Source organism: Lycium ferocissimum, chromosome 5, assembly GCF_029784015.1.
Source record: "Lycium ferocissimum isolate CSIRO_LF1 chromosome 5, AGI_CSIRO_Lferr_CH_V1, whole genome shotgun sequence".
NCBI classification, from domain to species: Eukaryota; Viridiplantae; Streptophyta; class Magnoliopsida; order Solanales; family Solanaceae; genus Lycium; species Lycium ferocissimum.
In genome coordinates, this window is record NC_081346.1 from 14,374,602 (window position 1) to 14,398,791 (window position 24,190).

The 24,190-nt window shown below is 32.4% G+C and overlaps 2 protein-coding genes across 4 annotated transcripts; both read left to right on the forward strand.

Annotated features, from left to right (window-relative positions):
• Positions 1 to 4,949: 4,949 nt before the first annotated feature.
• LOC132056148 (uncharacterized) lies at positions 4,950 to 8,608 on the forward strand. 3 transcript variants are annotated; one of them, XR_009414732.1, is made up of 2 exons: positions 4,950 to 5,057; positions 5,575 to 5,807. XR_009414732.1 is itself a non-coding variant. In XM_059448223.1 (2 exons), exon 2 carries the CDS (start codon positions 6,639 to 6,641, stop codon positions 7,818 to 7,820), a length of 1,182 nt encoding a protein of 393 aa, XP_059304206.1. In that variant the 5' UTR covers positions 5,041 to 5,057; positions 6,459 to 6,638; the 3' UTR covers positions 7,821 to 7,998. The 3 variants fall into 3 exon arrangements, 1 of the variants encoding a protein (XP_059304206.1); XR_009414733.1 differs by lacking the exon at positions 5,575 to 5,807 and adding an exon at positions 8,361 to 8,608 and having other exon boundaries at positions 5,029 to 5,057; XM_059448223.1 differs by lacking the exon at positions 5,575 to 5,807 and adding an exon at positions 6,459 to 7,998 and having other exon boundaries at positions 5,041 to 5,057.
• Positions 8,609 to 13,067: 4,459 nt separating this feature from the next.
• On the forward strand, positions 13,068 to 14,440 carry LOC132058237 (ornithine decarboxylase-like). Its single transcript, XM_059450789.1, has one exon. The coding sequence runs from the start codon at positions 13,122 to 13,124 to the stop codon at positions 14,304 to 14,306; it is 1,185 nt and encodes a 394-aa protein (XP_059306772.1). The 5' UTR covers positions 13,068 to 13,121; the 3' UTR covers positions 14,307 to 14,440.
• Positions 14,441 to 24,190: the final 9,750 nt, after the last annotated feature.

Sequence of the window (24,190 nt, forward strand, 5' to 3'; positions counted from 1 at the left end):
GAAAGATTTAATATAGAAGATTGTTGGCAGGGTCGGTTCAAGAATAACTGTATCTCAGAATTTGGTAAATAAAAAAGCCAAAAATATACAAATTTGATTGTGACAACTAATAAAATCAAGTAGGAAATCTATAATATAGAAAATAAAGAGCGCGAAACACCAACCAAGCATGAAAGAGAACCTGAAAATGTCAAAAAGAGAATCACAGAACAAAACCTAAAATTCCCATTTCAATTATTTTTTTAGAACTAACTGAGAAGATCCAAACTTACCACAGTGTACTGGATTGACTATAAGTAGGTAAGGTGAAATCCCCTGCCCAGGCTCCTAAGGTTGGAGCTGGATGGTTTAACATAGAAAAGGTAGTATTGATTATACTTTGGTGTATTATTTGGATTTTGGTATATTAGCTGGGACTTTGTGGCTAGGGTTTGAATAAGTGTCTTGTTTATTTATTGTATTGCCTAATGTTCTGATTCTCAGTGAATGAATTAATTGTTACTTGATTAATTCTACTTTAATTTGATTCTTAGAGTTTGTCCAACTCTAGGAAATTAAATTCCCATTTGCCTTGGTTTGAGCTTGGGAAATAATAGAAATTAAGGTTGAGTTTAGATTAACCAATAAGCTTTTAATTTAATCTACACTATGGTGATTGAGGCTAGGGATAGACTCATTCACTCTTGTAGCCAAAATTTGATGAACTTAATGCATCTTAGCTGAAATAGCGAGAATTAACTTAGATAGACTCATTAATCTTTGGGAAACATTAATGGGTAACTAAGAATCTCATCAGTTGTCGGGAGACACTAATGAGTAATTGAATTCAAAAGGCTAATAATATTGACCTATAAGACATAATTAATGAGGTTTAGGCAACCGAGTGACTAGGCTTGAGGTGAATTCATATCCTAGGTTCCAAATCCCTTGTTCTCGATTCCTTGTGGCCGCCATTGATCACCTTTTCTCGTTTTCATAGTTTTTATTTTTAGTAGGTGTTAGTTTTACTTCAATACAAAAAAGTATTTGGCAATCTGCAGAAGCTACCTAGTCGTCCTAGATATTGTTCTATCCTAATCAACCCAGACTCATGTTGAATATTATCTTTACATTGATCACTATCCCATTTTAGGAGTAGACCTGAGCGAGAATCCTGCCCCCCACATAATAAAAATATTTCCAAGTAGGGTGAAATTTGGTGGATGTCTACAACAATGGTTTGCTAGCACCATTGCAGCGACCTGAAATTTTTTCTTTGTTCAAGTCCTTAAAGAGGATTACGATGTGTTGAATGTATCGTTTTACATGCCAATGATATCAATTGGATATGATAATATATTTGGAACAAGGTTTGAAAAGTTATAAAGATGTTTACAAGTGGGGAAAAGTAGTTAGGAATGGTATGCAAAGAGTTGGGGGGAAAATATCCAAAGTGACACATAGCCTAATTTTTAAAACCGCAAAACTCTCAACGTATAATAAATTTGGCTATCGTTAACACATACTATTGTAGCCCTTGAAGTCTAGTTTCAACAATTCAAACAGTTCACTGCTTGGACTATATATACTACAAAAAGTTATGGTCATTTTAATGGAGGTGCACAAAGCTGAATCCTAAAATTGGCTGGTTCACAAAGGTATAAAGCTAGGCTGGTAAAATAAAAGAGAAACCACAAGTGATGAACTCAAATTACATCTTTTAGTATAAAGTGGTCGTAACAAAGAGAGTGAATCATATGAGTTGGATGTATCGAACCTCAAGGAGTTTGAGTGTTAAGACTTTAGGTACTATATGTGGATCTCGCGAACTTAGTTTATCCTCTTAAAATTGTTGTGATGTACTAAACTACTAAATAAAGGCTAATAACAATGAATCAACCACTTAAGAGTGCAGAAGTGAGAGTCTTCATCAACTGCATTCTTTAAGTTCAAACACCTGAAAACAAAATCAAGTTAGTTTTAGGCTATTAAGTTGTACTTAAAGAATCATACTTAAAGTTTACTAATTATAATTCTGCTAATGAGCCTCGTGATTATACTTACTAGAAACATGTATATTTTCATGAAGTAATACATCCTCGTCCATGGTTATGAGAGGATATATTTAGGACCTGTTTGACCATGAGAATTTTTCACTTTTTTTCAGAAAATTATTTCACTTTATTTGAAAATTTCAAATACAACTTGAATTTGAAAAACACCTGAAAACTTGTTTTCACTTTTAATACATTCAAACAACTAAATATTCTTTGCAAAAACTATAACCAAACACAACTCTATCTTTAACTCCAGCTTCAAAATTTTAAATAAAATGAAAACTATTTGATTTTCATGGCCATCGGCATGGCCTACTTAGTTGGTTCGCTCGATGAAAGTTAACGGCATTCGGTGTCGGTTATGTCTCATCCCAAAATTGGTATGTGACATGCAATCAATCACTCACTTCACACATCTACATTGATGATATTAGGAAATTATAATATAAAAAAATACCTCTATCAAATATTGACTTATAAAATGAATCATAAAGAGTAAATCCGAAGCCTTTATTCCATTTAAACAACTATTCCTATTCCATATTTTGCATGAAAAAAACACCATATTGCACATCCAATCACCCAAAAGCCCCAATTTTTAATGATCAAAACTCCACGAATTTACAAATTAGTGAATTTACAATTAAAATGAGTTACAATTTAATTGAGTTGACACAATTTAAATGAGTCACAATTTAATTGGCCACTTAATCCACGTAGGAGACGACTAGTGTTGGTTTTTTGCTCCGATAACGGTGCAAAAGTGTCTAAGTGGAATAGGAATAGCCCAACGGTTCGTTGTCTAAAGGCAAATAAAGTGAAATGTGACGACGCGTGTTTGTCGATGGGTTCGGCCTAAAATGAATCATAAAGAGTAGAAAACAACTACTATCATATATGATGAAGAATGTATATTATGGACGCCGTGGCGTGTTTGAATACAACACAATTTTTTTTATTAACTATATAGAAGAGTGAGTTTGCTCACTTTTTCGTCGTCAGTCATGGCATTTTCGCAAATAAAGTGAAATGTGAGGGTAGATTTCCAAAAATTTTCAGTCATTCATTCAGTTCACGTGTCTCCAACAAGTACACATTGCTATGGGTGTGTATGATGACGAGCAAAATAGTCTGTACCATTTCTGAAAAGTGGGTGCCTAAATGTGGCCCCACTAGAATTCAAGAATTAAGACTATCAATTTCTTTTTCTTTCTTACTTAAAAAAAAAAAAAAGTAGCATGACATCTACTGTTATTAATTATTTTATTTTGCTACTTTCAATTAAAGTAAACTATTCCTTCCGGATAAAAGAAAAAAAAGTGTCCACTTAGCTCTTTTTTTTTAGTCAAAAAAAGTATTCACTTATTAAATCAAAAAATAATTAACTCTATCTTTTCAAATTTGCCCCTATTAAGTGTTATGTGATCAAATCACAATGTCTATTTAATTAGGAACAGTTAATCAATTTACATTTTTTTTTTGAGTGAGTAGTTTCTTAAGGGGTGTATAAATGGCTAAATAGACTTTTTTTTTATCCGGAGGTAGTAATAGGTTCAATAGAAAAATTAGATATGGAATTTTAAAAAATAAGATTTTTTTTTTAAAATCTTATAAATATTAAATTAAGATTATGTAATATACCTAAACTGTCTTCCAATTAAAGAACCAAATAAAAATGGCATACTAAAAATAAAAATAAGATACTTGAATTGAAACAGAAGAATTAGCTATAAATTTAAATAGAATATGTATTATTAACTAATAAAATTTTAATTTATTTTTCAAACTTACCAAATTAAAATTTGATAAACAAGTGTTACTTTGGGTCCAATTTATAATACTGACAATATAATATTTTTACATTTTAAAATTAATCAAATCAATTTTTCATCTGTTATAACAGATTGCTTGCATTATTTTTCAAATTAGTTCATAATTGTTAATGCTAATATTATTTTGTCTCAAATAAGAAAGGGAAAGGAGTTCTTTTTATGTGAATTGTTTCTTTTTAAAATATTAATGAATTCCATGTAATATTATATTGACAAATTTAAGTTTTTACAAACTTTTGTGCATAACCAAATATAATACTATGATATTCTTTTTAACTATTTGGTCCCTGCAATTATATATTCTAATTAATTTGATACATAACTATAAATCGTAAATAAAAAAAGCTTCAGTAAAAGAATTTAAAACTAAAACTAGATAGGATAGTCTAAAAATACGCTCATGATCTGAAATTAAATGTAGTATTTTTCATTATAGTGACTTAAATAATACTTTTAATTATGCATCATTTTATCATGAACAAAGAACTGAAAAATAATCATCGTATCATGCTAGCATTCTTTTTTATTATCATTAAGATAAATTACAGGCTTAGTTTATTTCAAAAATGAGTTAGACTCGCTCCTCCGTTATAAATTCCACTACTGAGCCGAAAAAATGAAAAGTAAGCTCTTCAGCATAACGGGCGGATCTACGTATATCCCAGGGTGTTCATCCGAACCCCCTCAGTCAAAAAATTACACTGTTTATATAAGGCCAAATTTTTATTTTATGTGTATATATATTTAATATTGAACCCCCTCAATACAAATGAAAGGCGCAGCTCAGTGGCGCGGGGGGTTCAGAGTTGCACGATGCACGCGGGTTCGAACCCCAGCAGCCCCGCTTGCAATATTTTCTGAACATTTTATTTCAGCTGTTTCATTAAACAAAACGACGTAGTTTAGTAACATTATATTTACTTAAAATAAATGGACAAACGACGTAGTTTTGTAGGGGACAAGTCTAATTGGATTCAAATCCCTAAATAAGTCAAATATTAAACAAACCAAAGGTTTTCTTTCTCTTCTCAGTTCTCATCCGTCACTCTCACGGTCTCACCTTTCTTTCTTTCTTTTTTTTTTTTTTTTTTCGCTCGAGTTTTGTTTTGCGATTTAGCCATTGTTTATGTCGACATCGTCCTCTCCTTAACGTCGGTCGTCTCTCTGGTCTCCGTTCATGGCTTCTTCGGTAAGTTCTTAGTTCCCTCTTTTCTCCATTTTTTTTTTATCTTTTCTAAAATTCTATATATTTGCTTTATTGCTTACCCTCTTCATAGTTCATACCCCACTTGTGAGAATAAAATACTGGGTATGTTGTTGTTGTAATTTTGTATATTTGCTATAAAGTTTAGCTCGATTGCTTCAAATTTGCCCGGAGTGACTGAGAATTGATTAGTTGCAAAATTTTCTCTCTTGCTTTTTAGATTATACCCATGAAATATTTTTTGTATTTGGAGATATGATAGTTGAAAATGTCATTCTACTAATCAGTTAATCATTTTGGGAAATATTATAATGACTCAGTTTAGTTTCATGTATAATTAATTAGTGTACTGTGTAGAGATTTAGATTTCTTGCTGTGTTTAAATTACTTATTTTAGGAAGAACAATTTATTCTAGGAAGAAGGAACTAAATGAGTAAAATTGTCTACAGAACTATTTATTTCTTTTAAGTTCTAACAAAATTCTTATTTTTTACGATTCAGTCTCAACGTTCAGTGAAGAACTATTTTACGAAAGTACCGAAATCAAGTGTAGCTTCTTCTAGTCAACCTAACCAGGAAGCAAATGCCAACCATTCAGAAGTACCATTACCTTCTTCTCAAGAATTTGATTTGAGTACTTTAAATTATGATCCGGGTGAAAGAACCCCAATCTTGGACTATCATCCAAATCATCGTGATGTTATTAGAAGAGCATACCTTATTAATGGTCCTTGTCAACCGGTTGCTTCAGATGAGTATCCTCAAACGAATATTTACGGATCAATGCGCCTTTAATTCCGAATGGTTTGATGATGTATATCATGATTGGTTGGAGTATAGTGTTAGTAAAGATGCGATCTATTATTTGTATTGTTATCTATTTAAAGGCTACAACACCAATCAAGGTGGGGTGAAATATTTTCAATCAGTTGGTTTAAGAGTTGGCGAAAAAAAGAAGAATCTTGAAAAACATATTGGTCTACCGAACAGCCCACATAACCAGTCAAAAAAGAAATGTCAAGATTTATTGCGGGTACAACAGTCTATTCATTTTGCACTTGAGATGCAATTTAGTCAATTTAAGCATGCGTATTTGGTCCGCTTAAGTGCTTCCGTTGATGTAGTAAGACTTCTTATAACTCAAGGATTGGCATTTCGAGGTCATGATGAATCTAAATCATCACTTAGTAGGGGTAATTTTCTTCAAATTCTCTCATGGTATGCGAAAAAGTGTGATAATATTCGTGATTATGTATTGGAACATGCTCCTCAAAATGATCAAATGACTTCTCCAATGATTCAAAAAGATATTGTGAGTGCTTGTAAGATAGAAACAATTAAAGCTATTCTTGAGGAATTAAATGGTGACTACTTTTCTTTACTAGTTGATGAGTCTTTTGATGTGTCACGCAAGGAGAAAATGGCTATTGTCTTACGATATATTGATAGAAATGGATTTGTGATGGAGCGGCTTCTTGACATTGTTCATGTTCAAGATACTAGTGCTTTATCTCTAAAGAGGGCAATTGTTAATTTACTTGCTCAACATTCCTTAAGTCTATCATATGTGCGTGGACAATGTTACGATGGGGCAAAGCAATATGCAAGGTGAGATCAATGGCCTTAAAATGTTGATTAGGCAAGAAAGTAGATCGGCCCATTCCATTCATTGTTTTGCTCATCAACTTCAACTAACTTTTGTTGCGGTCTCGAAAAAATGTATTGAAGTGGGAAAACTTGTAGTGTTGGTTTCAAATATTTTGAATGTATTGGGATCTTCTTTTAAGCGTATGGATGAATTTCGAGATTCTCAAAAAGAAAGAATTCAAGAGGCATTAGATTTGGGTGAGCTTACAACCGGTAGTGGCTTGAATCAAGAACTTGGTCTTTCAAGAGCTTGTGATACGCGTTGGGGATCTCATTTTAAATCTTTCAACAATTTTATTCTTATGTTTGGCTCTATTCTTAATGTTCTTGAATCACTTGTTCTTGATGCACGATTATTGGATGAAAGAGCCAAGGCAATGGGATATCTTGAAGCTTGTCGAACATATGAGGTTGCGTTCATGTTGCATTTGATGAGTGATGTTTTAGCAATCACAAATGAGCTTAATAAATGCTTACAAAAAAAGGAGCAAGATTTGGCAAATGCCATGTTACTTGTTGAAGTAGCAAAAATAAGGTTGCAAGCATATAGGGATGAAGAATGGGATTCTCTTATTGCTAGGGTGTCTTTGTTTTGTATCAAGCATGAAATTTTGGTACCTAACTTTGAGGAGCCATATGTTAGCTCTTTAAGATCACGAAGGAGACTTGGTGACAATAAAGTCTCTCATCATTATCGTGTTGAGGTATTTTGCAATATTATTGATTGGCAACTTCAAGAACTTAAAGATCGTTTTGGCGAAGCGACTTCCATCGATTTGCTTCATGGAATTTCTTGTATGAATCCAATTGACTTGTTTTCAAGTTTTGATATCAGGAAAATAATGAAAATGGCTAAATTATATCCTGATGACTTTAATGAATTCAATATGGGTTCTCTTGAGAATCAACTTGCAAGTTACACTATTGATGTTCGTGATGTTGATGAAAGGTTCTCCAATCTAAAAGGGCTTTGTGATCTTTCGAAAAAATTAGTTCAGACAAAGAAGCATTCAAATTATCCTCTTGTATTCAACTTAGTGAAACTTGCTTTGCTTCTGCCGGTTGCCACTGCATCCGTTGAAAGAGCTTTTCAGCAATGAAGTTTATCAAGAATGACTTGCGGAGTCAAATGAGTGATGATTTTTTTAGCGGTTGTTTGGTGCCTTATCTAGAAAAAGATGTATTTGATAATGTTTCTAATGATGCTATTATTAAGACATTTCAAGATATGAAACCTCGTAGAGTACAATTGTAAAACTCCATGGTTCTTGCTTGTGTAGTCTAACTTAGTTACTTTGTTTTGCTTCAAAAGCTCCCAAGCTTTTACTTTTGTAATATGGCATCTTCAAGTTGCCTTTGTTAATGGAAACTTCTTACTTTATTAGCTTTTGCTTAGTTTATTACCTATATTGTGGCATTTTATTGTGATATTTTTCTTCATCATGAGCGGAGGTGCCTTCACCCGGCTTGTTTATGTACGCCTCAAACGAGTGCCTTTGACAACACTATTCTAGCTTCGAGCATGATTTTTAGTATTGTCTCAGCAAGAGTGATGCTTGATTTATTATATAGGAATTAGTTCCTATGTGTAGTTCTGCTTTGATTTCTAACAATTTGCTACATTGATGACATTGTCTCAGATATAGAAGCTCTTCCGAACCATTTACGGAGGAAATATGCCTTACTGCGTGATTTAGATAAAAGTCTGCAAGGTATTACTTATATTCCAAATTTTATATATTATTGGACTATTAAGGTTCTCTCATGCAAGTTAGTTGCTTTTTGACTTTCCATTGCTATGTGCTTCGTTAAGTATACTTTATGTATTTAAGTTATTCCTGATCCGACCTGCTCATTTGCCAACACAAGCGTGCTTATTTTATTTTTTGAACCCCCTGAATGGAAATCCTGCCTCCGCCACTGACGACATATAATAATTCATCCTTATAAAATTATAATTTCAGTTTATGAGCAAGAAATTGGAAGTAATGACCTTTAGGACAATAATGCATAATGGCTCATCCTCATGAATAACAATAATAATAATAACGGAAAAGGGCCTAAAATACCCTCGAACTATTGAAAATGGTGCAAAAATACCCTCCATCCACCTTTCAAATTCCTACAAATACCCTTACCATCCCCTGTTGGGTCTAAAATACCCTTATTGCTAACAGAAGCTTTTCATTAAACACGTGGCAATTTTTTATTGGTTGGCTTATAAAATTAACTAAACTAATTACCTTTTATTAATGTTGACCGGATGACCCAAGTGCCCCCCCCCCCAACCCCCAACCCGACCCGCCCCCTTTCCATTTAATAGAAAACAAAACTCACTAGACAGAGAAGATTGAAGTGTCTAGTGCCTGCATCACTCTCAACCAAAAAATATCTCCCAGAGGGCCCTGTGACCAGCAGCTGTTTTACCACTCTAAAACCTAATTTTTCAGTGTATTCATTACATATATATGTAAGACAACAAGTCTGGATCATATCCTCCCACACATGAATCTGTTTTTTTATGTAGACAACTTGAGGATGCAGGACCCACTTGCCTCCATAATTAAATACTAAATCAACCTTGTCAAACATCATTCAAGAAAAGCACATGGCAAACATAAAATAAAGGAAAAGGGACCCATTAGAAACATTAAAGAAAGGGAAATAGAAAGCTGAATAGGAAATAAGAAATCTACCAATATTTATGTGAAGACAAGGATAAGGGAAGAGGGACCACATGCTTTAAAAAACAGCATACACAGACAAAAGCATTGAAAACAAACAAATATTGAGCTGTGCATTAAAAAAAAAAAAAAAAAAACTACACCTAACATTCATAAATACACCGAACAGATACACATATACATAATACAAAAACAGGAAAAAAAAACGAATGAAGAGGAAAAAGCATATAAAGTGGTCTGACCAACAAAAGATTCCAACTTGACACAACAATCAACAAAATATTCCAACTTGAAAAAAAAAATTAAAAAAACCTTAACTTGTGACACTTCATATAGTGTAATGGAGTAACAGCAACACAAAAATTGACTAAAAAAACATATAACACATGGAAGCTCAGCAAAAATGACAACATACATCAAATCTCGCACAAAATAATTTTTTTTTTAAACCTTAACTGAAAATAAATAAGTAATAAGCAGCAAAATCTTACTTTAAAAGGTGGAACAGAACTTGTACAATCCAAATCTTCACCCAACGAACTTATTCACGCAGAAAATAGGGACATTTTGACCGTAAATTGGTTTAAATTTTCTAGGGTTTTTGAAGTAGCGGCGTTGAATTTTTTTCTTTTAATGAAATGGGTCTAATTCGTTTTCTATTAAATGGGTTGAAGGGTTTTGTTTTTCTATTAAATGGAAAGGGGCGGGTCGGGTTGGGGGTTGGGGGGGGGCATCAGTCATCAAGTCCAACATTAATAAAAAAGGTAATTAGTTTAGTTAATTTTATAAGCCAACTAATAAAAAATTGCCACGTGTTTAATGAAAAGCTTCGGTAGCATGGTATTTTAGACCCATAGGTGGATGATAAGGGTATTTGGAGGGTGAAGGTGGATGGAGGGTATTTTTGCACCATTTTCAATAGTTCGAGGGTATTTTAGGCCCTAATAATAATAATAATAATAATAATAATAATAATAATAATAATAATAATAATAATAATAATAATTTCAACTATATAGAAGAGTGAGTTAGAAGCATGGGTTTAAACCCATGCTTCGTCGTCCGTCGTCCATTAAAAAAAAAGGGTGGGCCCCATAATAAACAACACCAAGCAATATATAAAAAATAAAAAAAATAATAAAAAAAAGTAGAACCCACCATCTCCAAACTCACGGGAAAAAAAGTGGACCCCATATTAACAAAATCAAGCAATATCAAAAGAAAAAGTGAACCCCATATTGAAAAAACAAACAATGTTAAAAAAAAAATAGTGCAAACTTTGTATTCGTAGCAAATACTAATATAATAAAGTTTTAGATACGGAGTACAAACTACAATGTTATATTAATTGTGTTTTGACAATAGTATATATATGCATAAAAACAGTGCAAACTAATAATGTCCAAAGCATGGGTTTAAACCCATGCTTCGTCTTTCGTCGTCCATTAAAAAAAAAAAAGGGTGGGCCCCATACTAAACAACACCAAGCAATATAAAAAATAAAAAAATAAAAAGAAGAAAAAAAACAAGCGGAACCCACCATCTCCAAACTCACGGAAAAAAAAAGTAAACCCGTATTAAAAAAAAAATCAAGCAATATAAAAAAAAAAGTGAATCCCATATTAAAAAAAACAAACAATGTTAAAAAAAAAGTCGGATTTGTATTAGTGTAAACACTAATATAATAAAGTTTTAGATCTGGTACTATTTCAATGTTATATTAATCGTGTTTTGAACATAGTATATATATGTATGCATAAAAATAGTGCAAACTAATAATGTCCCAAAAAAAAAAAAAAAAAAGTGTGCCCCATATTAAAAAATCAAACAATATTCATGTAATTTCCAAAGTATCTTATTAAGTCAATAATGATGGATTCATTACCACGTGTATCAATCCATTAGTGGGGCAAAAATGAAATTATTGTACAAAAAACATGGACCCCATATTATTGTTTTTCTTCAAAAGGTTAAGTAGTCAAACCATACAATTTTCTTAAGTAGCCAAACCATACAAATTTTTTTTATTTTTATATTAGCCTGAGATCTAATCTAGATATTGAACTGTTGTATTTGCTATTCCGCCGTGTCATTTATTTGTTATGTTTACTAAAATAAATATACTTAAAATATTTATATTTTAAAATAAGATAGAATTTAATTACTTTTTCATTTTTATTCTTAGCCTGATAAATGTGAAAAGAGATTAATGTTGTAAAAAAAAAAAAATCAAATGGAGATCAAATAATGAATAAGGTAAATTAGTCAAATTATAATTCTAATTGACGTTTTCTTAAAAAACCATGCAAAAGACAACATGACAAGTAAATGAGCTAAACCGAGAATATTTACCAAAAATTAAAAAATAGTATTTCTTCGTTTAAATAGAAAATCAATTTCTACTTTGTTTCATTTTAAACATGTAAAATTAATTTAATAATTTGAATTAAATTATCCAAATCAAAATTTGATAAAAAATAATAAGTATTTCACACCTTTAAATTAATCGAATTAAAATTGAAAGTATCAATCGATGCTTAAATATTCTATTGTTTTATCTCAAAGAGAGGAAAATAGTTTCCTTTTAAATAAGTCTTCTCTTTTAAAAAATATTAATAAATTTTTGCCGATTTTGTATTCGTAGCAAACACTAATATAATAAAGTTTTAGATACGGAGCACAAACTACAATGTTATATTAATCGTGTTTTGAACGTAGTGTGTGTATATATATATATATATATATATACAAACTTATGTATGTTTATTAGCAATATAAAATATATATATATAATCACTATCTAAACACAACTACATACACATAGATACACTATAATCTAAAGTGTTGGGCCCGTGCGCAGCACGGGCATGGGCCGTCTACTAATATAATAAGAGGGTCATTCCTGAAATGGGACACCATACGTTCCTATCTCTCATGTTCTTGCTATTGCTGTTTATTGGCACATGGGAACACTTCTTTATACTAATGAGAAATCGAGACTCATTTGTTTATATTTATATAGTCTGATAGTATTTATTATGTCCCAATTTATGTAGCATCTTTTCGATTTCGAAAGTTAAAAAATTTAAGTTCGACTGTCAATTTCAACACCGATAAGTTTTTTAGAATAAAATTTACATATTTGGAAACTATGTAAAGTAATATATGTCACAATAATTGAAAATTTAAAAGATTTAACAAATATATGAAAAATTTGCAGTTAAAGAAAAATTTGTTTGACTTTCGAAATCGAATTGCACCACAAAATTGGATGGAGGGAGTAACTAATAAGGGGCTGCATGTGAACGTCAAACTTTCAGATTTATTATGCATGGTTTTAAAAAATTAAGCACTTGAATAATCATTTTTAACTGGAAAGTTAGAGAAAAAAACCTTTAAAGAAAATGTATCTCTTATTGTACTAAAATAATTATTATTGGTTTACTAAGTAAGGGAAAAACTCTATCTCTGATCACAAAACGTGACAAAAAAGAAGATATTATTCCACTAAATGATTAAGGCGAGCTCGAGTCGATCACCACTCATATTATAATACTCTTACAATACGCGTGGATGGGTTTTTAGGCATATATCGGTGTTCTTGTATAACTATATAAAGGAGATAGATAGAGGAGCCATGCATAGAAATTAAAGACATTAGCTTTCTTCTTTCTATTTCATACATAAATACATTTTCATCGACTAAATTTATCAATCATGCTGTCTGCAGCTAAGAGTCGTGTATACCAAATACCAAAAGATGGGATGACGGATTTAATCCGTTTAATTGCAGAGAACCACGATGCTGGCCAACCTTTTTATCTATTGGATTTGGCAACAATTGAGAGGCTTATGGACAAATGGAACCATTCTTTTCCGAATGTAAAGCCTTTCTATGCTGTCAAGTGCAACAGTGAACCTGCACTTCTTACCAAACTAGCCAATTTGGGTGCTAATTTTGATTGTGCTAGCCTACTCGAGATAGACAGTGTCTTAAGTCTCGGTATTAGCCCAAAGCAAATCATATTTGCTAACCCCTGTAAGGCTATTTCCCACATCAAGCACGCAGCTAGTGTGGGGGTCAATCTCACAACCTTTGATTCCAAGCTCGAAGTTGACAAGATCAAGAAATGGCACCCACAATGCCATTTGTTGCTCCGAATTAAAGCCCCCAGTGATAGTGGCTCGTTGCGTCCACTGGGGAAAAAATTCGGGGTGTTGCCTGAAGAAATAGAACCCCTCCTGCATTATGCTTGTAATGTGGCTGGCCTAAAAGTTGTGGGCGTTTCATTTCACGTGGGATCTATTGCACAGGATCCCAGCATTTATCATGAGGCGATCGCCAATGCCAGGGCCGTGTTTGATGCCGCTGATTATCTTGGAATTCCTAAAATGAAAATTTTGAACATTGGCGGGGGATTTAGATCGACCCCATTGTTCGAGGAAATAGCTGGTGTAGTAAATGAAACAATTCAAAATTATTTCCCCGAGCCTAATTTAACAATAATTGCAGAGCCAGGACGATTCTTTCCTGAAACGGCTTTTACTTTAGTCACACATGTGATTGGTAAAAGAGTTAGAGGTGAGAAAATAGAGTATTGGATTGATGAAGGGATTTATGGATCATTTAGGCCAACACTTTACAACGGTTGCTTCGTGGGTATCAAGCCACTTTCAATGAAGGCTGAAGAATCTTGTCAAATATGTGAATCAACCATTTACGGACCAAGTTGTGACTCCCTTGATGCAGTGGCCATTGATATAAAATTGCCGGAGCTTCAGCTGGATGATTTGATAGTGTTCTATAACATGGGTGCATACTCAAAATGTGCGGGAACCAAGTTCAATGGATTTGATATGTTATCCACACCTGCCTATCTCGTTAACACCAGTTCTAGCTAAGACTATATGTTCGAGACCATGAAATAAGTGAAGCTTTCCTTGTTATTTTCTTAATCTTTTACATTTGAAATATGATCGAATAAAGCATTTGTTCGCATTAATTAGACTTTCGTTTTTGTTACAGACGACCTTGGGGCCGCCATTCATGTTTAATAGTGATCTTTTATAGTATATCAATTTTATTTTAAAAATATCTCCAAATTTTACTTTTTAAATATCTTGTCTTCCCCCAAAATAAAAATCATTATTTAAACCCGGGTAGTCAAGATTTTATTCCTCCACCCTCAAACTTTACTTTTTATGGGTTATTATTTAGGATATGATGGAGCAAAATGATTTCTTTTCAAATTAATATTTGAAAACTTATGATGACGTCAGTAATTTTAAAGTAGAGGGGTATTTTGACCTTTTCCTTTAAATATAATTTTAAAAGCTTAGGGTCTTCGGGTATAAATTTCCAAACCTTTACTTTTTAGTCTTCGGATATTCAAGCTTTTCAAATTAATGACGTCAGTAATTTTAAAACAACCTTAAATATAAATTAGTTCAAAAAGCCAATCAAGTTCAAAAAGCCGAAAGAACCGAACCGAACTAGTTTGGTTCGGTGTTCGGTGTCCACCTTCAAAAAATCGAAACCGAAATAGCCGAACCGAAGTTTGATAAAACCGAACCGAAGAACCGAACGCCCACCGTAGTTTATTCTCTTCTTGACAAGTATATTCTCTCACATTTGGTGAGAGCTTGGAGAAATTAAGAGTTGTATTGATGTAAAGGCTACTCGAACCAATTTTTTCTTAGTAGATTTAATTATTTTGCCATTACTTGGTAGGACCATATTCTGTGAAATCAACTTAGAGTTGAGATACTCTTAGGTTGATTTAAGCCTGTCAATTGGGCCGGGTGGGCCCAGGACCGGCCCACCTAACCCCCATAGCTCATGGCCGGCCCCCAACCCGGTAAAGGGTAATGGGGAGGCGGGCTAGTGGAAAAAATTAGGGGGGATTTAGGGCCGGACATGCCATTGGCCGTGTAACCCGCCCAATTAACAAATGTTCGGCCCACGGGGACCCGACTTGGCCCAGTTCGAATTAATTTTTTTTTAAAAAAAAATTATTTAAGTGGTATATATGTGTATATCTTGTATATGTTAATGGTATATTTGTGTATATCTTGAATATGTTGTTGGAATGAAGACTCCCAACGGCTATTTAAGTGCTAAAAATTATAAAAGTTGAGAATGTGATACACGACTACATAAGTAATTTAAAATAAAACTTCAAACTTAAATTGATAACATTGCAAATTCAAAACATACAAACTTGAACGAAAAGTTCAACTTATTACAAATTATTACAAATGAAAAGTTCAAAACGCTAGCATCGATGGAGAAATTTAAAGAAGAGATAATCTTCAAAGTTCAATTTTGTGCCTTTTGTCCAAGTGCCTACGTAACGAACTGGTACCCCCAAAAACCGGTTCGGACTAATGGAGATATATTTGACCACAATGTTGACATTTAACATGTTTCTCGTCTACTCGCTCAAAATGCAACCACACCGGACTTGAAATTGATCTTGATTTGGATGAGGAGGTGGAGGATTATCATTATCCATTAAATTTAAATTTTGAAATTTGAACTTGGAAGTTGGAAGAGAGAGAGATTTAGATGAGTAGGAAATTTAGGGAAAGAGGAGAGTAGGGAATTGTGAGACAATATGGAGAAGAATGAATGGTATTTATATATTGAAAATAGGGCTAAAGTATAATTTAAGGAACTTGATGGTTAAAATAAAGTTGACAATAACTAGATTTTAAAGTATCAAACTTAATAATTATTATTATTAGAATTTTTTTAAAAAATAATTAAAATTCGGCCCGGCCTACTAACTAAAACCCGGCCCGGCCCACTTAGCCCACTATGTACCCCTACCCCGGTAGGGGGGTTAGGCCGGACACCCCTTTCCCCCCTCCAACCCGGCCCTCACCTCGGCCCACTAACTATGGCCCGGCCCTGCCCCATGTGACCCGCATTTATATGGCCCGGCCCAGCCCACTTGACAGGCTTAGGTTGATTATAGTTTTTTATTCTTGCAAAGCGTAGTTATTCATTTTGTAATTGATTTCGTTACTTTCATTATTAATAAAAAATTTCACTAAGCTCGCTGCTCAGTGGTATAATATTAGTTAATAATTTTTGTTCCAAACGGAGGTCTATCGAAATATTTCAACAAACTCGAACACTTTATGGTTTACGTTTTCAAAAACTTCGGTGTTCAGTTTTTAGAGTTCGGTGTTTTGGTTTAAACCAAGTTTAATACATTACCCAAAAAAATTAAAATAGTCCAGGCCATTAAGTTTAAGCTCAAAAAAATCCAATTGTAACAAGCCCTCTTTTGCTTTTGTATCCCTAATTTTATACTTCAGTTGAGAAAATCAAATATCCTTAACAAAGGAAGGTGACTAGGATGTGTCTTTAGGATTAATGTATGTCCTTTATGTGTTTTCTTAGTTATTCTTATTGTATGTATATAACATCTAGTAATCCTATATCATGGTTATGATTTTCTGTTCTTGTGTATCTTGTTTGTTTGATTTTGATTTCAATTTATTAGTTTTATGTTTTATAGATTTTGAGAATATGAATTAGTGTAAATGGAATCGCTTCTAATATCATATCAAAAAAACCGAACCGACTTCAAAAAATCGAAACCGAAAGAATCAAACCGAACTAGTTTGATTCGGTGTTCGGTGTCCACCTTTAAAATAGCCAAACCGAAGAACCGAACGCCCACCCCTAATATAAACAACACTAGTTTTAGTTATTATGAATTCACCCCAAGCTCAATTCAAGAAATCTTGTAGTAGGAGCAGCTATTATCAATTAATGAGGTTTTGTCAACCCATTGAGTTAATTAGGCTTGAGATGAATTCACAATCCTAGTCCCAAATTGCTTGTGACCGCGATTGATCACTTTTACTTGCTTGCTTAGTTAGTTTATATTTTTAGTGCGTGTAAGTTTTATCTCAAAATGAAATATTTTTAACTTTGCGTAAAAGTTGATAATTCTTAAGCTACGTAATCACCCTAGATATAGTTTCCTGTCGGTTTCGACTCTGACTTACAGGTATTATATTGCATCAATCACTATCCTATTTTAGGACTAGAGTTGAGTGAGAATTCCCACCCCCACATATAAAAATATTTCCAAGAGGGTGTGTTTTGTTGGATGCATGTCTACAACAAAGGGGTTGCTAGAACCATTGCAGCGACCATAAATATTTTTTGAAGTGTTTAAGTCCCCAAGGAGGGTTACGACGTGCTGAACGTATCGTTTCACATGCTAGCGATGGCTGTATATGGATACTAACGATATCATTTGGAATATTGTTTAAAAGGGTGTCTAGAAGTGGTTTGGAATGATTTGCTAAGAGTTTGGGTTGGGGGATGTCCAAAGTGACAAATAGCCTTAACTTTAAAAGTGCGCAACTATATATATATATATATATATATTATTAAAGGGGTAGTAATTTTTTCAATAAGTTCTTTCAATAAGAAAAGTTCAAAGGACAAAGCAGGAAATTAAAGTTGTTTTTAAATAAATTTTTAACAATCCTACTCGGTACTTCCTCTCTCCAAATTTCTTCTTATTATGTAGTTATAACTAATTTTCTTACTGTCTCCAAACTTTTAATTTTTTTTTTGAACAACAATATGAACAGTATGAATGCAACAAAACTTTCACCAAGAGCATCCATAACCATTTCATGCAATCTAGGATCTTCACTACTTTCACCAGCAACAAAACTATGATTGCAAATATTACTGGCACTACCCTCAATTTCTCCATGACTAGTCCAAATATAATGTCGTCCATAAAACCCTTACTACAAAGATCACCCTAACATCCTCGGGTTTTAACCACTTTATACAATTGCAATGCGCACAAGGACACCTAATTGTCCCATCCTTTTGACAAAATAAATTTGCTTTTTGATTAATAAACCCCTCGACGCCTTGCTTAAATTCATCCTCAACCCCCGTCGATTAGGTAACACCCATCATACATCCATACGCGATGTTCATTGTCCATCTATATATACAAATAACAAATCCATATGAATAGTTTAAGATGCATAGAGTAATTCTACATCTAGTACACGTACTTTAGTGATGTAGTAAATAAACCAAATTCGATATACAATTTCATGCATACTTAATATTTAAAAGATTACATGTTTAAGAGTTGACATACCGTTTTCAAAATAGATGATCATTCCATTTCAAAATAAATAGTGTTTTAGGCTTTTCATTTTGTTTAAAAATAAGTTGTTCTTTAGAATTTCAAAGAGGAAATTGATCTTATTCTTCCAAATTAAAAACAAGGGGCTTGGGGGAAGATCTCATAGAAAAGCTTCTAAATACCACGAAGACACAAACAACAAATGCTTCAATCAAAACTAGTCTCGATAAATAATATGAATCCTAGCTATCCTTTTCCCTCTATTTGGACCTTCTAGAAAGAAAACTAAACCCTATGGCAATTTAAAGCTAAGCCAAAAAAAAAAAAAAAAAAAAAAACGACAAATGCGAAAATACTCTCTGCAAAAACCCCAAATCGAATTCATTTAGCATAAGCCTAAAATGTTTGAAAATTATATCTTTGCACATAAAAAAGAGGAAATTTAAGCAACATATGAAATCAAGATATTTCCTGTTAAAATCTAGAAAGATGACAAATTTTAAAAAGTCGAGAATACTTCAAATTCCTTCAAAATAATTGCGATAATTAATGACTTCAAATAATAAACCTTTTACTCTTCAAGAATATAGAAAAAACCGTAACTTTGTCTCCACTTTGAAATTGCAAAGTCAATTTTTTTCTTTGTGTTCCGAGTATTCACTAATTCCACAAATTGGGTATCTTCTCGCCCCGTATTCTCAAACTAATTCATGTCTCTTAGCTTTCCTCTTGTTCGCGATTAGGTGGCGCCATTGGAGAATTTTGCTGTGATTGAAGTGGCGCCGTTGAGAAGAGAGCAAAGATAAATGATTCTACGTAGTCCTCATTCATAGTCCGTGAATGAATTTTTGCCTCCGAATGTTTGTTTGGGGAAATGGAATGATTAGGTTAAAAGTGCTCTATTTTTCTTTTACTAAAATAAATGGCGCCTAAGTTCCCGCCGTTGTTTTTTTCCAACTTTTTCGCTTCTAGCGCTAAGTTTCTTTTATTCTAGCTTTAGTTTTTTAATTTTTTTTTTTAACACAAATAGGGATGGGTAATGGAATGTATATACTCTCTCCGTTTCAATTTATGTGAACCATTTGATTTTATATGAAATTTTAAAAAATAGAGAAAGCTTTTTAAACTTGTGATGTTAGATGAGTCGCATATATTTTATGTGGCTATAAATCATTACAGGTAAATTGTTTCTAATTATACAACGAGATCATTCTTTTTAGCATGGACTAATAAAAAAATAAGTTCCCATAAATTGAAACGGAGGGATAAACTATTTATAATCTTTGAGATAATAAGTAAATAAAAATATTAAATTTAGATAATAACCATCAAATTTTGTAGAAAACTTGCAAAACAATTTACTTTAAACAAATTGATAACTCAAATTAGCCTATTTTAGATCGAATCACTCGCTGAATAAAATTTTAACTTAACAAAAGATATATTATATATTTGTGAAGACAAAATTGAGATTGTTTTAATAAAAGATGAATTTATTATAAAAGAGTGAAAATAAAATTTTGTTTGGGAATGTCAAACCAAATTATCTCCAAACAAATCAAGAATGACTAAACTTATACAATTTTTTTCATAATATTGTTTTCTCAAAATAACTAAGGCCTCATTTGTTTATATGAAAATTAAGACGTCAAAAATCTAAACGCATATCTTAATATTTAAGATATGCATTAAGAATTATATGTCCGAATCTAAATACACACATATGAATACTAAGATATTGTGTTAAGGTCCGAATACTACATTATTAAGAGTTAAGACAAACCTTTGCTTTACAATATCCGAATGTGTAAAATATGTCTTTATTTTAAAAAAAAAATTAGTATGAAATTTAATACAATACAAAATGAATCTAATATGTTATCAATAAAATATTTTTTAAAATATTATATGAAGGTCGGTGTGGTGGCAATACTGTAGGTGGTCTTGTAGGTGTCGGCCGAAGACGTGTGTCACCAATGGTGGTATTGTAGGTAGTAGCTAGTGGTAATGAATGCCGGTAGTAGTTGGTGGTGTGATTGATAGTGATAGCTAATAATGTTGGTAAATGACGACGGTGATTGACGATACATAGTGGTGAAGGATGACAAGATAGATATATATAGTGGTGACCGATTTGTGCGATTGGCAGTATGTGGTCGAACGACGGTGTGTTGTAAAAATGGTGGTTGGTGGTGATGATTGTAAATAGTGACTAGTGGCATTGTACGTTGATTATAGTAATTGATAATGGCGGTGGTTGTGAGTAGTGACAGCGAATAATGGTAGGTTAAAGTGACAATAATTGATAATGATGGGAGATGTCGTAATGGTAGCGATAATTAAATAGAGGAAACGATGAGCTGCCATCTTTGTATAATTTTTTTAATGATATTAAGACTTTGTTACAGATCTTTAATAATCATTCGGACACATTAAGTAGTTGTAACATAATAGATTAATATCACAAATACAATTTCACGTACTGTAATTATTGACGTATAGGCTAATCAATCAATGATATTTCTTAAAAATACCACTCATGCACTATAGACTACTTAGTGTAATTATCGATTTATAAGTTAATCAATCAGTATTACTTAAGAATACCACTAATATACTTCTACTTACTAGAATTATTATATAATAGACTTATCAATCACTAACATTACTAAACAATACTTCTAATACAACACACTTTAACCATTGTCAATTTATAAGCTAAACAATCATTAACTTTTATTAAGGATGCCACTAAGAACACTTCTATTTATACTATCACTTTTTAAACTTATCACTTATAACATTCTTTAGAGTGCTATCACTATACACTTTTACCTACTAAGATAATAAATAAGTGGTACTAGTTAATTTTCTTATGATAAGTCTAGAAATGTAATATAACTGAAAAAAGAAAAAAAAACTTTAAACAATTGCCGAGGGACTTACCAATTGACACCATCGCTATTTTTTATTTAAAAAATATTAAATAATTATTTATTAAATAATCAATTTTACATATTTAATTTACCAAGAGACATCCCTCTAATTTCAAAAAGAAAACTCAAAATAATTATATCTACTCTATCGAGACTCCTCAAGACATTTTATTTAATTTTCATTTGTTTTTTATTAACATCTTGATGGTGTCCTAAATGACACAGAAAAAAGAAATTCAAAATATTTATATTTATATTACCGAGGGTCTCTCTCGGAAATTTTAATTTGTTTTTTATTATGTACCGATAGAGTCTTTTCCTGATAGTCAATTAAATGTTGACTTTAAAAAGTCAAATAATTTACCGAGTCCGTCCCTCGGTATCTTTAAAAATAATTAAAAATTAAAATATTTGACTTTTCCGAGGGACGCCGTGGCAAAGTAACTCGGAATAGTGACATCAAATTTGTCCCTCGGTAACCCGTGTAGGTAAATAGCTTGTTTTTAGTAGTGCCACCTCTTAGATGGGATAAATTAGTCCCAAAATTATAATCTTGGGATTATAATATCGGGATAATGTTGTCCCGTAAGACGGCCATAATCTGCTGTAGGAAAGTCCAAACAATGAACAGGTTGAACTTGTGGAAGCAAGGCCGTCTCCACAAGATTAGGGGCCTAAAGCCAAACCCCACAGTGAGACCCTAATTATTATTATTTTTTAAAAAGGAAATATCGTCATATGTATTTTATTTAAAGTCTACTTTTCTAGCTTTTTTAGATGTGAAGTCATTAATTACTGCTTTATAATTGTCAAGAACGATGCAAAGTTGTTAACAATTTTTCCAAATCGATTTATTCTATAAAAATTCAACTGATAATATAGTTAATCAATCACGCGACTAATATAATTTCTTCTCTTTTTTTATATATAAATTGTGTACTCCCTCTGTCTCAATTTATGTGACACAATTCGAATTCCGAGAGTCAAACTTCTTTATATTTATCGTGAATTTAGGCATGTACAATCTTTAAGTTTTTTTAAAACAATTTACATATTTAGAAACTAGGGATTTTTTGGTCTTCTTACTAAATTCGTAATCTCTCTCAAACTCCAAAACTTCCTTTCTACAAAATTACAATTCCAGTTCACTCCCCCATTCGTTCTCGACGTCTACACTCTACACCCCCACAATCGCCGCCGCCCGCCACCATAGTCATTGTAAAAACTTTAAGTGACAAAGTCTCTTACGGTTTTCCATTAGAGGATTTATCTTCTTAACTATTAAAATGGGTTGTTATTCTAGCGGTAACAATATACGCCCAGTGATTTACAAAGAAGACTCTGTTCATAACATTTGATGACGTAATATTAGAAATGATCCGGCCGTCGAAGCTCTTGATTTTATGAGAGATAACCAACTAGTGGGTGGTTGGGATACTTAAATGAAAACTCCAACCTCTTTCAGCGAATGTTGGATTGAGAGCATAGCAAAACCATTTAAGGATTGGAGAAATTGAGTGCTTGCACAATGGGGGAGAAACGAAGCAAGGCTTCTTAATTTGCAGACAAAAGAGACGAATTTTTCTGCCAAGTGACATGGCCATGAGCTGCAATTTTTTGTTTCAGGTTAAAATGACAAAATAGTCCACGAATTATTAATGGGCTAGTTAAGTGGTAGGGTTATCTTTTATGAGTGAACTTTTGTGCTTTGGATGTGGAAGAAAGGCATAAGAATGATAATGGAGGATTTGCTTCAAATGAATCTGTGGATGGCCAACGAAAAGAAAGAGGGAGATTTGAATAATTTTCTATCAAATATGAATTGGAGGGAAGAAATGGGGAAATTCAAAAAGGACAAAAATGCCCTTTCATTTAATTTGCTGGCTTTAAATAGTAAGGGTACTTTGGAAAAACAGAAAGTGGGTATATTGCTAACCTACCACCTTCATGTTATAAGTTAGCAAAACTCATATATATATATATATATATATATATATATGTTATAACTAATTTTCTGTCTATCTCCCAAACTTTTAATTTTTTTTTTTTTGAACAAAAGAATAATGAACAAGACTTTTGAAAAGAATTTTTTTTTTTTTTTGGTCCGTATCACTAATTTTGTTATACCGTTCATCTCTTTCTCTTAACCTTTGTTCTTAATAGCGCTTTTCTTTAACCACACCCGGTAACCATAGCGCATAACATCGTCCTTTAGACATTAAACTGGCCTCTTTTTAAACCTAGGAATTTCAGTTAATCCATCGAGGTTATTAAGAAGTTAAGAGAATAACCATATACTAAGAATAACAAATTCATGAGAATCGAAGTAATTACTTAAACATAATAATCACAAAAGGATTTAAAGAAGTAATTACTTAAACATAATAATCACAAAATAATTTACATAGTAGGGAGATTAGTACAAAAACATAGTAAATAACTTACATGATTTGAAGAAGTTTATGAGGTTTCCCCTTTCTGGGAACCCCAAAAACTACTTCACACTAAAAAAAAAAAAACTTAAATCTTTTTTTACAAAAGGAGTTTATATTAACGGTTTTTGGTGGGTAAGGGATTGGAGCATTTGATGAAGAAAGGGAATATGGGAGTTTTCAGAGAGAGGGGTTGTTGCCTTTTTCGGATGTCTTGCTTCTCCCAAATGCTGTTTTTTATAGGGGTCTTGGGGGACTTACTTTTGGGAAAAAAT